General features: G+C 37.3%; 3 protein-coding genes across 3 annotated transcripts; all 3 read left to right on the top strand.

The window, feature by feature from the left end:
* The first annotated feature begins 1870 nt into the window (after nt 1–1870).
* Nucleotides 1871–2818, top strand: LOC143466221 (lactadherin-like). The gene is made up of 4 exons (XM_076964856.1): nt 1871–1880; nt 2194–2346; nt 2420–2583; nt 2681–2818. The coding sequence occupies exons 1-4, from the start codon at nt 1871–1873 to the stop codon at nt 2816–2818; spliced, it is 465 nt and encodes a 154-aa protein (XP_076820971.1).
* Nucleotides 2819–6881: 4063 nt separating this feature from the next.
* LOC143465317 (EGF-like repeat and discoidin I-like domain-containing protein 3) lies at nt 6882–9809 on the top strand. The gene is made up of 4 exons (XM_076963542.1): nt 6882–7187; nt 8814–8960; nt 9035–9198; nt 9296–9809. Exons 1-4 carry the CDS (start codon nt 6893–6895, stop codon nt 9431–9433), a joined length of 744 nt encoding a protein of 247 aa, XP_076819657.1. The 5' UTR covers nt 6882–6892; the 3' UTR covers nt 9434–9809.
* Nucleotides 9810–12401: 2592 nt separating this feature from the next.
* Nucleotides 12402–13349, top strand: LOC143466220 (lactadherin-like). Its single transcript, XM_076964854.1, has 4 exons — nt 12402–12411; nt 12725–12877; nt 12951–13114; nt 13212–13349. The coding sequence occupies exons 1-4, from the start codon at nt 12402–12404 to the stop codon at nt 13347–13349; spliced, it is 465 nt and encodes a 154-aa protein (XP_076820969.1).
* Nucleotides 13350–15815: the final 2466 nt, after the last annotated feature.

Below are 15815 nucleotides of genomic sequence, written 5' to 3'. Positions count from 1 at the left end.
AAAACAAACAAACAATGGTGCGAAATATTATTTTGCAACAGTTTGTTAAAAAAAAGTACTATGTCCATATATTATCATCAAAGCAGAATTTAATATTTTCATAACAAGGCTGGTTAAAAATGGTAGCTTGATTATTATAATCTCGTTTTTAAGCAAGAGCCAAGAACTAGCTATAAAAAATCTTTTTCCAAAAAGTGATCAGCAAATTGTGACCGAGCTTTCATGAAGCAGGTTTACAACTGAGTGCAGTGAAAGCTTCTCACTTTGAAGATGAAGTGAAAAGTGAATTAGAATCAACTTAACTTTGCGCTTAGAAAAGCACTAACTCTTACTGTAGCTTGCAGGTTGGCGTGGTTGTTACAAGATAAGTCAATCAGCCTTGAGCGTATGATTGGACGATACCAACCATTATTATCTTTATTAAAAATTTATTTTCATTGATTTGTAGCAAGTTTTCCAACCTACCAAGGCAGTACCGCGGCTAGTATAGTACCGAATTACTGTACCGCGGTACTATCGCGTTACCGATACTTACCGATACCGTCGGTACTTTCGAAAATAGAACCGAATTATTTTTTGTCAAGAAATTTCGGTCAGTCCCGGTGTTACGGACTTTGTTCCTCACATGTTGTGTCGTTACTTATCACCGTGTTTTTGCTTGAAGCATTTTTTACCAATCAGCACCTACGCGTTTGTTAACTATTTTAATCACATGATTTGGCACCCTTATTCTATATAAATATTGTGCGCTTTTTAGAGTTTTTTTAGTCTGAGTCGGCGTCTGGCTGAGACCAATTAAATGTGGCTTTTCGAAGATCATCGGTTTGTTTCATTAGCGTGATAACGCTACAAAGTCTCATAGTTGAAGGTTACTCACAGTTACTCACAGTTACTCACAGTTACTCACAGTTACTCACAGTTACTCACAGTTACTCACAGTTACTCACAGTTACTCACAGTTACTCACAGTTACTCACAGTTACTCACAGTTACTCACAGTTACTCACAGTTACTCACAGTTACTCACAGTTAAAGGTGTCGCGGTTCACCGTAAATGTGAAATTAAGCCTGGCTATATGAACGAGAAAATAATCGTTACACCGGTACTCGGCACTTTTCACGTGGAGCACAATTTGGCGCACAAATCATTGTCCAAAATCTTTCTACAATATAACATTTGTATTAACTAGTATTGACATTTGCTCGACAGTTTAGTTTTTGTTGTTGTAAGTAGATAAGTTCTCGATGAGTCCTCATCGGACCAGTTACAACTAAGTCAGTGTTGGCCGACTTACACCACAAAATAAGTACAAAGTTCGTTAATCGAGCGACAATTGAAAGTGATTCTTAATTGTTCGTGTTACCAGTCTTAGTTGCAGTCGCTAGCGGGTCGTTACTCGCCAATCGCCGGGGAGAGCCCTCCTAAGTTGTCGTTCCAAATAAAAAGATAATGCAATAACGAGAAAATACAATAAGTTGTCTATGCAAAGAGTACTTTGAGGTCGCGTAAACGACTTTTGACCCTATTTAAATCAATGCATTTCTGCCCCAAGTGCAGTAGTTCGCAACTGAAATTACACTGGCTTTATCAATTTCAACAACGTTAATATCGTTGGAAGTGGGAAGAATTTCTCTGTCGGTCACTAGCTTCTTTTTGATCAAAGATCTAACACAGCGCCTACTATCTGTAGCCCAATTTAACATAAATTTGTTACTTAATAACTTGCCACTTGGAGGCGTAATTAAAATCGAGTTTCAACGGAAGTCTGGACAGGGCCTGGCTAAATCGTCCTACGCTTGTTAAAATTGGAATCGTTTCGTTAACTGGTTATAGAAGTATTAAGGTTTAAATGAAAGCTCTAAATTGGTTATGTCGTCTGGTAAACACCATCCAATAGAAATTCACCATTTGTTCTCAAAATTTTGTTGTTTTTGTGAGATGGTCCCAATGTAAAATTAGGAAAACAACGATAACAAAATGAAATACTTTTTGAATTGGCATCTCAAATACTTCCAAAACCATTTAAAATAACACCATGTTATTTGCTGTTGAACAGAGAGTTATCATCGTCTGCTGCTGAATATGATTTTTATGAGATTATGGTAACTCCCCGCAGGTCGCTCAGAAGAACTTTTTTTGGGAATTCCCCACATTTAAGAATATTTCAACAACTTGATATTTATATTTTACAGAGGAATTATGCTTGGCTGGTGTGAAAAGTGGGAAAGTGCGAGATGACGAAATGACCGCGTCGTCGATCCACCCTCATTCTAATTATGCTCCTCATGAAGGAAGATTGGATGGAGAGTCAGGAAGATATTGGCTTCCTCATCCATCAAAATATTGTAAGTAATGCGTCTCGCCTTTAAGAATTCTATCAATGCTGCCAAGATATAATGACGTAATATTTTCATGCAGGGACGCCAGGAGAGTGGCTTCAGGTTGACTTGAGAACTCCGACCACAGTGACAGGTGTAGTCACCCAGGGAGCTGCGGGTTTGTGGGTGACAAGCTTCAAGATATCATTTGGAAATTCAACCAATCAGCTGCAAGTGATACAAGATGTCGATGGAAACGACATGGTTAGTTGAATATTCGTGACAAAGCTCAATAAAAGTTAATTTGTGTTTATTTCAGGATACACAGCTCTGTTTATTTCGATTTTGTTTGTTTTTATAGATTTTTCAGGGCAACACTGATAGCGACACTCACGTGCAGAATATATTCCCGAACCCAATTAAAGCTAAATACTTCAGACTTATTGTCGTCACCTTTAATCGTGGCATCGTCTTACGTTTGGATTATCTGACTTGTTAAGTCCACGACACGACCGGCTTGAAGAGACCACCCGATGTTGAAGTGGAATTCCGATTAATATTAAATCCAAGCTAACATGTTAACAAAGTCTCGTTTGTTGATGCTGCGGTGTTTATTATAGTTATGGATTTGTTGAGGAGTATTTCTTCAAATTTCAAAGTTTTAAAGACAACCAGGACAAACAACAAGTAATTTATTCCAAAGACATAAAAGTTCGTCATGAAAAGTTCCTCGAATCGATGTGTATATTGAGCAGATTATCAGAAGCGACTTGACAGGAGTGCATAGTAGCACAACAAACACAAAATCCGGTAAACACACTCCATGTCATTATCTTGTACAAAAATCTCACTGCTGCTTGTTGTCGTTGTTTCAAGCATAACACTGCGGTATAACAAAAGCTGGATTATTTTGGATTCTACAAACACATTTTTGCCTCGAAAACGTCTCGCACGTCTCGCATCTAAGAATCTTATCAATGCTGCCAAGATATGATGACGTAATGTTTTTATGCAGGGACGCCAGGAGAGTGGCTTCAAGCTGACTTGAGAACTCCGACCACAGTGACAGGTGTAGTCACTTAGAGATCTGTTGGTTGGAGGGTGACAAGCTTCAAGATATCATTTGGAGATTCCAATAATCACCTGCAAGTGACACAAGATGTCGATGGAAACGACATGGTAAATTTGTATTTGTGATAAAACTCGATAGAAGTTGTGCTTATATCACAGCTTTGTTTATTTGGATTTTGTTTGTTTTTGTAGATTTTCCAAGACAACACTGAAGACACAGATAATCACGTGCAGAATATATGCTCGATACCAATTAGAGCCAGACTCTTCAGACTTATTGCGGTCACTTATTACGCTCGCAGCGGCTTACGCTTGGATTATGTGATTTGTTGAGTCCACAACACGACCGACTTGAAGAGACCACCCGATTTTGAAGCGGAATTCCGATTAATATTAAATCCAAGCTAACATGCTAATAAAGTTTCGTTTGTTGATGCTGGGGTGTTTAATATAGTTATGGATTTGTTGAGGAATATTTCTTCAAATATCAAAGTTTTAAAGACAATCAGGACAAACAACAAGTAATTTATTCCAAATACATAAAAGTTCGTCATGAAAAGCTCCTCGAATCAATGTGTATATTGAGCGGGTTATCGGAAACGACTTGACAGGAGTGCATAGTTGTACAACAAACACAAAATCCAGTAAACACACTCCATGTCATTATCTTGTGCAAAAATCTCACTGCTGCTTGTTGTCGTTGTTTCAAGCATAACACTGCGGTATAACAAAAGCTGGATTATTTTGGATTCTGCAAACGCATTTTTGTGCCTCTTGTAAATATTTACGCGATATAACCGCGGCGATGATCTATTTATGCTGCTTTGCTGCTGCCTGTTTAATGAATGTTTTAATTTCTGCTTATCGTGGACAGACAGAAAGATTTGTAGGAAAGCCAAAATGCGAACCTTATCAAAAACGAGTTTATTCTATTATTTGATGCCTGCAGACGTATACACGCGCGGTACAAGTCAGAGCAAATTAATATATATACAATATATAACATACAATAGTGCACAATATCCTCGTATGTAAGTCGTACCATAACCTTAGCGTTAGTATTCATAAAACATTTGCCAATTGTCACTGGGATATACGAAAACTTATAGTTCTTGAAAATTGTATTTGGCGTTTGGTGTTTTGTCAAACTTGGTTAAGATTCAATTCATCGAATTAAAGGCACTTATACATTAGACCTATATATCAAAGGTCTATAGTCTATACCGATGATGTAAGAGTCGAAGACTAAAATATATCGATAAAAGCGTTTTGCTTCGATTTGATTTTTTTGTTTGTTTTATTATGACTTCATACATCCTGGCCAAGAAAAATCTTGGTTGAATTAGTTGAACTTTATCAGCTAAATATAACGGCTCAGTTGCTGTTAAACTCTGCCGTATTTCACGTTTCGTGTGAATGCAAGAATTGTAACCCTGTTTAGAGAAAATATAACCATGACAAATCCGTCACAAAAACACGTAAGTCAAAACTATTTGCGTGTATATATTTGATGTTTCAATCAATCTGCGAGAATACGAACTATGACGAGTTCAGGACCGGCCTTAGGTCAATGAGAGAGATGCGACTGCGTTGTGACTCGCGCTGCTTAGAACCAAAACATCAATTTAACTTTTATTTTGGACAAATCACATTGTTAGTTCACAGCTGATGTTGTTTATAATCAGCGATGATCGTCGTCATGAATTCTTGCATCGGGCCCCGCACTTCCTTAGGTCGGCCTTGGACCGGTTGAAATAAAACAAGTCATAAACTCTGACATGGTGACACTTATAACTGAGTCATTTGTTAGCATCATACTTTACGTCAGGATCCAATCTATTTGTTTCAAATCTCTGAGCTTGGTTTAGTTTTGTTTAAAAATTCGAAGAAAAAAGGTGATTTTTAACCAATCCACGGGGCATGGGAAATGGTGCAGTGCAGTCGCAAAATATTTGTTGTTACATGCGGGAAAAAAAGACTTTTTGACTCGAATATTTTCTATATAAATGCAGCTTAACTACGCAAATAACTGACTAGTACATTGCAGTCGAGCTTACAGTAAGCTTACGACTATAGGTAATTGTATGCTAGCAGGCGAATATGACTTTGTGGAACAAAGTATCGATTGCTTTGAAAGTTGAAACTGAACGACTTCAAGTTGTTTACCAGATATAAACTGACGCTCTTATTGGTAGTTGCTTTTCTATGAAAATCGACGTCATAATTCAAACTTCAGCGCTGATAAATATAGTTATTAAGCTCGTATTTTCCTAAAAGCTTCAGCTTTCAGCCTGTTCAAAGTAAACGATTTCCTGGTAAAAAGAATAACTTGATGTTGGTATTTATTTTAATATTCCTATAGACCAGACAGGTGCAACCAGCGGCCCGCCAGGTTGTTCCGTGCGGCCCGCGTGGTGCTCAGCAAAATGTTAGAAGTGTATACTAGCCATCACTCTTTGATGCGGTTTACAGCAAAGCAAGCGAAATTTTCGCGCGCTGTGTACAGTAATATTGCGCTGAAGCTTTGTGATGTAAGAATGCTGCGTAAGAATGTAGTTCTGTGAAAGCAAATATTCCAAAAATTTGCAAAGATCTGCAACAGCAAAAATCACAATAATTTGTGATTAAATACGCTTGACTGAATTTAGTTTCCTCATCTTCCATCGACAATTATTCACAGTTTTCCAATAAACTGTCACACACGTGTGTCGTGGACTGCACTAAATCTGTTTCTTGTCTACATAAACTAGTTTCATAGAAAAATGTTACCAATTTTTTTTTTGAAAACGTTCATGCCGCCCGCGTTATCATTCAAAGTTTTGTATTTGGCCCTCCAGTGAAAAAGGTCGCACACGCCCGCTATAGACAGTAGTCAAAACTTAGAAATGGAAATAAGCTCTAAACTTTTTTTTTTCTTTCATTAGTAGAAGAGTCTCAAATATTGCTGACGTCATTTCCTTTCTTATTGCCTCCGACTTAGAGGTGATGAAGTTTACATTGCAAGCAAAGAGCGACATGTAGCGTCAGCTTTTTTGATAATTTGATTGTCGCTTTGTTGTTGCTCGTTCGTCCAGTAACGAAATAACTTGGCAATGTTATTGCGGAGGCGCTGTTGCTTTATTTCCTTTTATCCAAATAATATAAAAAGCAAGTCAACCATTATTACGTATATGTTCAATAAACGCGATGAATGTAGATAGAATTCTTTAACTATAATTTTCAGTTTTTCATTTTTATGACGTAATATATTTGGCATCGGTTCGGGTTTGCAGAAAATTTGAGGTTAAAAGTTTTCGTTCTATTAATACCAAAATTTTTGCAAATCCTTACATTTTACTTAATATTTTACACACAATTGCACAAGTGTATTTCTGTAAATGGTTAAAGCATCTTGTTTCTAACCAAATTGTGAATGAAATGTTTCGCGCAGATCTTTGTTGCACAGAATGCTCTCTCACACGTCATAATCTGTTCTATTTTGCAGACTGATAAACAAGTGAAGATGACGTCAATAATAGCTGCTTTCTTAGCGCTGGTGTTTGCTGTTAATCTGGCGACATTTGTGCTGAGTCAAAATGAGCAGATTTGTTTGCCTGTTCCACGTGATGCTCTAGGAATCCTGGAAAGTAGAGGCCCGCGAGGACCATCCGGTAAACGGGGAATACCAGGACCTCAAGGCACGCACGGAGCAAAGGGGAATCCCGGTCCACCTGGCCAGTGTCAATGCGATCTAAGCGAAGTTGTCGAGCTTAAGAAAAGGTTGGATACGTTGGATCGTTTACATGAAGCTCTTCGAGGTAATTTACCAACAATAAATAAGTTGCTTTATCAAAAGATTAATGTAGATTGGTCGCATTATGACAATATGTCGAGGAGTGGCTGGACTATAAAAAACAGTCAAATAATCTAAACAAACAAGCTAAACAAACAAGCTAAAACGATGCAGAAGTTTTTTTGAAAACATTTCGATCCATACAGCAGCCATTACACTGATGGTATATTGCAAAGCATAACATTTGTCAAATGTCACATGAGAGCTTCATATCACGACTTTGTTCACCGCAATCATATCTCACGTTTTCATATTATCATGTTGCACCGAGCTAAAATATATGAATGTTTTCACTGACAGCATTTTTTTATGCATTTTAGTAGTTTATGTTTGTAACCAATTTCTAAATAACTAATCTGATGTCTTCAATTTAACACTTGACAACAAATTGATATTGCACGAAATTAACGCACCAAGAAACTTTACAAAACTCACACCAACAAATCAAGTTCATCTTGAGCAAACAGACAGGGCATCTTTGCAAAAACGTTTTCCTTCCAAGCTCAAGTGTTTAAATATTTTATTTTATTTTGAAACTTCGTTCTTTATTTTTATCCCAAATGCAGATAATGGCGTTTGGTTTGACGTCAGAGCTTAGAAAATAAGGCATTATAGGGACTCTCCCTTTAGCCAACGGCAGGTTTTTTTAAGGTTTATCTTTGGCGACCGCTAAAATTTTAAAAACCTCAATTAAATGTTTTAAGAGACTGCAACTGCTCATTTTCTGCTGTAGGTACCGTGGTACAAATTTTGAGATATCGTTTCGGACACTCAAGATACCTAAAAACTACGCTGGCCAGTTGTACAAAGATGTATATTTTACATGGAGCCCAATCCTTTGCTTATCCTAATACCCAGCAAATAAAAGATACTTTATTCAACTCTGCTTGTAGACAAAGCACAACACAACCATAAACAACATAAACTCGGGTTGTTTGCTTAACTTCCAGGTCAGTCCTTGCTTCTTTTCAAGACTTTCCAGTCTTGGAAAGTGTTACCAATGTTGAAAAAGCTAATTTTTACATTAAATTTCTATATTTAGTAAATTTAATTTCAAGAAATATAACCATTAAACACAACACTTTAACCGATACATGCCGCGAATTTGAAATTTGTTTTGTATTTTTTCTTCATAAAGGATTCAATTACGTACAAACCATTCAGTGATACTGCGGTGGCAAGATTGTCCATTTAACTATGGTTTTGATGCTTGTTAATTTATGCTTTTATTATGTATCGATTAGTTCTTTTGAACAATTGGATAAAATTAAATAAAGGCAGGACTTGTAACATAACCATCATAACTTGCCGTGGTGGTGGACAAAATGAGATGTTTTTTGAATTGGCGTTTTAAATATTTCCAAAACCTTTTAAAATAACACCAAATAATTTGCTGTTGACCAGTGTTAACCATGTATTGAACTAAATTAACCGGTAAATGCTGGTAAATATGATTTCTATTGGATTGTGGTAACTCCCCACACTTAGCTCAGAAGAAGAACTTTATTTATTTCAGCGATACCAGGTCATGAGTTTTGGAAATTCGTCACATTTAAGAACATTTCAGCAACTTGATATTTACATTTCACAGAGGAAGTTTGCTTGGCTGGTGTGAAAAGTGGAAAAGTGCAAGATGACGAAATGACCGCATCGTCGATCAATTCTCATCCTAATCATGTTGCTCATGGAGGAAGATTGGATGGAGAGAAAGTTTGGTTTCCTCATTCATCAAAATATCGTAAGTCAAGCGTTTCGCCTCTAAGAGTTTTTATCAATGCTGCCAAGATATGATGACGTAATATTTTCATGCAGAGACGCCAGGAGAATGGCTTCAAGTTGACTTGAGAACTCCGACCAGAGTGACAGGTGTAGTCACCCAGGGAAGTAGTAGTTATTGGGTGACAAGCTTCAAGATATCATTTGGGAATTCCACCAATCACCTGCAAGTGATACAAGATGTCGATGGAAACGACATGGTAAATTGAATGTTTGTGATAAAGTTCGATAAAAGTTAAGTTGTGTTTATATCAGACTACCCAGCTTTCTTTATTTTGATTTTGTTTGTTTTTGTAGATTTTCCAAGGAAACACTGATAGCACTAATCATGTGCAGAATATATTCCCGAACCCAATTAAAGCCAGACACTTCAGACTTACTGCCGTCACCTTTCGTCGTGGTATCTTCTTACGCTTGGATTATCTCATTTGCTAAGTCGATGACATGACCAACCTGAAGAGACAACCTGATGTTGAGTTTCCGATGTCGATGTTGTCGGATTTTGTCTTTCCTGTTAATATTAGTGTTAAACCCATGCTATAATATTAAGTCCACTTTTTCTCATTGCTTAATTGGATTTATTGGTTCAATTGTTTAATTTTGTGCCCGTGGTTTTGCATTTCGTAGCCAAAGCGCAGTTTCGCACTTTGGTGACTTTAAACCAAATATATATATGAGTCACAATCAGGTTTTTTTTTAAGGTTTGGTTTGGGTGACCACTAAGTAGTTTTAAGACACCGCAAGTGTTTCATTTAAATACCAAAAAATAGCCTGTAGTTGCAAGTCCAAATTTTGGGAAACCGCTGGAGAAATTTGGGGGACCGTTTCGGTTTCCCAAAACACCAAAACACCTTAAAAAAACACTGGTCACAATAATAAAACAAAAAACATGAAAATTAATTGATTATGTGGGTTTATTGACTTCTTTTGTTGGACATTAAGATATAAAACAAGCCACAATGACAGCATTTTGCAAAGGTTTGTCCGCGTATAACTATATTGACATGATTTATAGCAATGTTTACTGTGTATGTATTCGACGTGGTACGATAACTGGTTTCTAGGCCTGCACTAGCATGACAAGCTTTCTTTATCCTCGAACTGACGAAAGTTTTTGCCAGTACAAATTTGCATAGATTAAGTACTAGGTACCGTAATTTTTCTTCCCACTGTCAATGGCGAAAAATAAACAATAAAATGTATTTCAACTGAGTACCGAGAGCTTATATTTGTTTAACTATTTTATATCAGCAAACGCGTCTGTGCCGTTATAGCCCAACGAGAGTTCTGAGATCCCAGTCTAGGAACTTCGTGCAAGTTCCACCTTGTCGGACCTCGATGTACAGCGACATAATGTTTTCCGCAGCTGCTTCTAGGCTGTGGAACAGTCTACCGCGGGACGTGCGCAACGCGCACAGATTCAGTGTTTTCAAAAAATCTCTGAAACACATCTCTTTCGCTGTGCTTATCTGCCTTAAGTTTTTTTCTATGCCAACTATTATGGCAGTTTTTACTGACCGTTCGACCACATCGAAACACTTGAGGCGCAAACGAAAACAACATGAAATAACGCAGTGGACAAAAGAAATCAAGGTGATAACAAACAGAATAAAATCTAACTGATAATTAACTAACAAAAATAAAAGCGTGGGAAAACACACGAAAAACAAACAAACAATGGTGCGAAATATTATTTTGCAACAGTTTGTTAAAAAAAAGTACTATGTCCATATATTATCATCAAAGCAGAATTTAATATTTTCATAACAAGGCTGGTTAAAAATGGTAGCTTGATTATTATAATCTCGTTTTTAAGCAAGAGCCAAGAACTAGCTATAAAAAATCTTTTTCCAAAAAGTGATCAGCAAATTGTGACCGAGCTTTCATGAAGCAGGTTTACAACTGAGTGCAGTGAAAGCTTCTCACTTTGAAGATGAAGTGAAAAGTGAATTAGAATCAACTTAACTTTGCGCTTAGAAAAGCACTAACTCTTACTGTAGCTTGCAGGTTGGCGTGGTTGTTACAAGATAAGTCAATCAGCCTTGAGCGTATGATTGGACGATACCAACCATTATTATCTTTATTAAAAATTTATTTTCATTGATTTGTAGCAAGTTTTCCAACCTACCAAGGCAGTACCGCGGCTAGTATAGTACCGAATTACTGTACCGCGGTACTATCGCGTTACCGATACTTACCGATACCGTCGGTACTTTCGAAAATAGAACCGAATTATTTTTTGTCAAGAAATTTCGGTCAGTCCCGGTGTTACGGACTTTGTTCCTCACATGTTGTGTCGTTACTTATCACCGTGTTTTTGCTTGAAGCATTTTTTACCAATCAGCACCTACGCGTTTGTTAACTATTTTAATCACATGATTTGGCACCCTTATTCTATATAAATATTGTGCGCTTTTTAGAGTTTTTTTAGTCTGAGTCGGCGTCTGGCTGAGACCAATTAAATGTGGCTTTTCGAAGATCATCGGTTTGTTTCGTTAGCGTGATAACGCTACAAAGTCTCACAGTTGAAGGTTACTCACAGTTACTCACAGTTACTCGCAGTTAAAGGTGTCGCGGTTCACCGTAAATGTGAAATTAAGCCTGGCTATATGAACGAGAAAATAATCGTTACACCGGTACTCGGCACTTTTCACGTGGAGCACAATTTGGCGCACAAATCATTGTCCAAAATCTTTCTACAATATAACATTTGTATTAACTAGTATTGACATTTGCTCGACAGTTTAGTTTTTGTTGTTGTAAGTAGATAAGTTCTCGATGAGTCCTCATCGGACCAGTTACAACTAAGTCAGTGTTGGCCGACTTACACCACAAAATAAGTACAAAGTTCGTTAATCGAGCGACAATTGAAAGTGATTCTTAATTGTTCGTGTTACCAGTCTTAGTTGCAGTCGCTAGCGGGTCGTTACTCGCCAATCGCCGGGGAGAGCCCTCCTAAGTTGTCGTTCCAAATAAAAAGATAATGCAATAACGAGAAAATACAATAAGTTGTCTATGCAAAGAGTACTTTGAGGTCGCGTAAACGACTTTTGACCCTATTTAAATCAATGCATTTCTGCCCCAAGTGCAGTAGTTCGCAACTGAAATTACACTGGCTTTATCAATTTCAACAACGTTAATATCGTTGGAAGTGGGAAGAATTTCTCTGTCGGTCACTAGCTTCTTTTTGATCAAAGATCTAACACAGCGCCTACTATCTGTAGCCCAATTTAACATAAATTTGTTACTTAATAACTTGCCACTTGGAGGCGTAATTAAAATCGAGTTTCAACGGAAGTCTGGACAGGGCCTGGCTAAATCGTCCTACGCTTGTTAAAATTGGAATCGTTTCGTTAACTGGTTATAGAAGTATTAAGGTTTAAATGAAAGCTCTAAATTGGTTATGTCGTCTGGTAAACACCATCCAATAGAAATTCACCATTTGTTCTCAAAATTTTGTTGTTTTTGTGAGATGGTCCCAATGTAAAATTAGGAAAACAACGATAACAAAATGAAATACTTTTTGAATTGGCATCTCAAATACTTCCAAAACCATTTAAAATAACACCATGTTATTTGCTGTTGAACAGAGAGTTATCATCGTCTGCTGCTGAATATGATTTTTATGAGATTATGGTAACTCCCCGCAGGTCGCTCAGAAGAACTTTTTTTGGGAATTCCCCACATTTAAGAATATTTCAACAACTTGATATTTATATTTTACAGAGGAATTATGCTTGGCTGGTGTGAAAAGTGGGAAAGTGCGAGATGACGAAATGACCGCGTCGTCGATCCACCCTCATTCTAATTATGCTCCTCATGAAGGAAGATTGGATGGAGAGTCAGGAAGATATTGGCTTCCTCATCCATCAAAATATTGTAAGTAATGCGTCTCGCCTTTAAGAATTCTATCAATGCTGCCAAGATATAATGACGTAATATTTTCATGCAGGGACGCCAGGAGAGTGGCTTCAGGTTGACTTGAGAACTCCGACCACAGTGACAGGTGTAGTCACCCAGGGAGCTGCGGGTTTGTGGGTGACAAGCTTCAAGATATCATTTGGAAATTCAACCAATCAGCTGCAAGTGATACAAGATGTCGATGGAAACGACATGGTTAGTTGAATATTCGTGACAAAGCTCAATAAAAGTTAATTTGTGTTTATTTCAGGATACACAGCTCTGTTTATTTCGATTTTGTTTGTTTTTATAGATTTTTCAGGGCAACACTGATAGCGACACTCACGTGCAGAATATATTCCCGAACCCAATTAAAGCTAAATACTTCAGACTTATTGTCGTCACCTTTAATCGTGGCATCGTCTTACGTTTGGATTATCTGACTTGTTAAGTCCACGACACGACCGGCTTGAAGAGACCACCCGATGTTGAAGTGGAATTCCGATTAATATTAAATCCAAGCTAACATGTTAACAAAGTCTCGTTTGTTGATGCTGCGGTGTTTATTATAGTTATGGATTTGTTGAGGAGTATTTCTTCAAATTTCAAAGTTTTAAAGACAACCAGGACAAACAACAAGTAATTTATTCCAAAGACATAAAAGTTCGTCATGAAAAGTTCCTCGAATCGATGTGTATATTGAGCAGATTATCAGAAGCGACTTGACAGGAGTGCATAGTAGCACAACAAACACAAAATCCGGTAAACACACTCCATGTCATTATCTTGTACAAAAATCTCACTGCTGCTTGTTGTCGTTGTTTCAAGCATAACACTGCGGTATAACAAAAGCTGGATTATTTTGGATTCTACAAACACATTTTTGCCTCGAAAACGTCTCGCACGTCTCGCATCTAAGAATCTTATCAATGCTGCCAAGATATGATGACGTAATGTTTTTATGCAGGGACGCCAGGAGAGTGGCTTCAAGCTGACTTGAGAACTCCGACCACAGTGACAGGTGTAGTCACTTAGAGATCTGTTGGTTGGAGGGTGACAAGCTTCAAGATATCATTTGGAGATTCCAATAATCACCTGCAAGTGACACAAGATGTCGATGGAAACGACATGGTAAATTTGTATTTGTGATAAAACTCGATAGAAGTTGTGCTTATATCACAGCTTTGTTTATTTGGATTTTGTTTGTTTTTGTAGATTTTCCAAGACAACACTGAAGACACAGATAATCACGTGCAGAATATATGCTCGATACCAATTAGAGCCAGACTCTTCAGACTTATTGCGGTCACTTATTACGCTCGCAGCGGCTTACGCTTGGATTATGTGATTTGTTGAGTCCACAACACGACCGACTTGAAGAGACCACCCGATTTTGAAGCGGAATTCCGATTAATATTAAATCCAAGCTAACATGCTAATAAAGTTTCGTTTGTTGATGCTGGGGTGTTTAATATAGTTATGGATTTGTTGAGGAATATTTCTTCAAATATCAAAGTTTTAAAGACAATCAGGACAAACAACAAGTAATTTATTCCAAATACATAAAAGTTCGTCATGAAAAGCTCCTCGAATCAATGTGTATATTGAGCGGGTTATCGGAAACGACTTGACAGGAGTGCATAGTTGTACAACAAACACAAAATCCAGTAAACACACTCCATGTCATTATCTTGTGCAAAAATCTCACTGCTGCTTGTTGTCGTTGTTTCAAGCATAACACTGCGGTATAACAAAAGCTGGATTATTTTGGATTCTGCAAACGCATTTTTGTGCCTCTTGTAAATATTTACGCGATATAACCGCGGCGATGATCTATTTATGCTGCTTTGCTGCTGCCTGTTTAATGAATGTTTTAATTTCTGCTTATCGTGGACAGACAGAAAGATTTGTAGGAAAGCCAAAATGCGAACCTTATCAAAAACGAGTTTATTCTATTATTTGATGCCTGCAGACGTATACACGCGCGGTACAAGTCAGAGCAAATTAATATATATACAATATATAACATACAATAGTGCACAATATCCTCGTATGTAAGTCGTACCATAACCTTAGCGTTAGTATTCATAAAACATTTGCCAATTGTCACTGGGATATACGAAAACTTATAGTTCTTGAAAATTGTATTTGGCGTTTGGTGTTTTGTCAAACTTGGTTAAGATTCAATTCATCGAATTAAAGGCACTTATACATTAGACCTATATATCAAAGGTCTATAGTCTATACCGATGATGTAAGAGTCGAAGACTAAAATATATCGATAAAAGCGTTTTGCTTCGATTTGATTTTTTTGTTTGTTTTATTATGACTTCATACATCCTGGCCAAGAAAAATCTTGGTTGAATTAGTTGAACTTTATCAGCTAAATATAACGGCTCAGTTGCTGTTAAACTCTGCCGTATTTCACGTTTCGTGTGAATGCAAGAATTGTAACCCTGTTTAGAGAAAATATAACCATGACAAATCCGTCACAAAAACACGTAAGTCAAAACTATTTGCGTGTATATATTTGATGTTTCAATCAATCTGCGAGAATACGAACTATGACGAGTTCAGGACCGGCCTTAGGTCAATGAGAGAGATGCGACTGCGTTGTGACTCGCGCTGCTTAGAACCAAAACATCAATTTAACTTTTATTTTGGACAAATCACATTGTTAGTTCACAGCTGATGTTGTTTATAATCAGCGATGATCGTCGTCATGAATTCTTGCATCGGGCCCCGCACTTCCTTAGGTCGGCCTTGGACCGGTTGAAATAAAACAAGTCATAAACTCTGACATGGTGACACTTATAACTGAGTCATTTGTTAGCATCATACTTTACGTCAGGATCCAATCTATTTGTTTCAAATCTCTGAGCTTGGTTTAGTTTTGTTTAAAAATTCGAAGAAAAAA

The sequence above is a fragment of the Clavelina lepadiformis genome, chromosome 7 (genome assembly GCF_947623445.1).
Source record: "Clavelina lepadiformis chromosome 7, kaClaLepa1.1, whole genome shotgun sequence".
Lineage (NCBI taxonomy): Eukaryota > Metazoa > Chordata > Ascidiacea > Aplousobranchia > Clavelinidae > Clavelina > Clavelina lepadiformis.
Note: the sequence above shows the minus strand (reverse complement) of the source record. Positions and strands in the feature narration are given on the sequence as shown.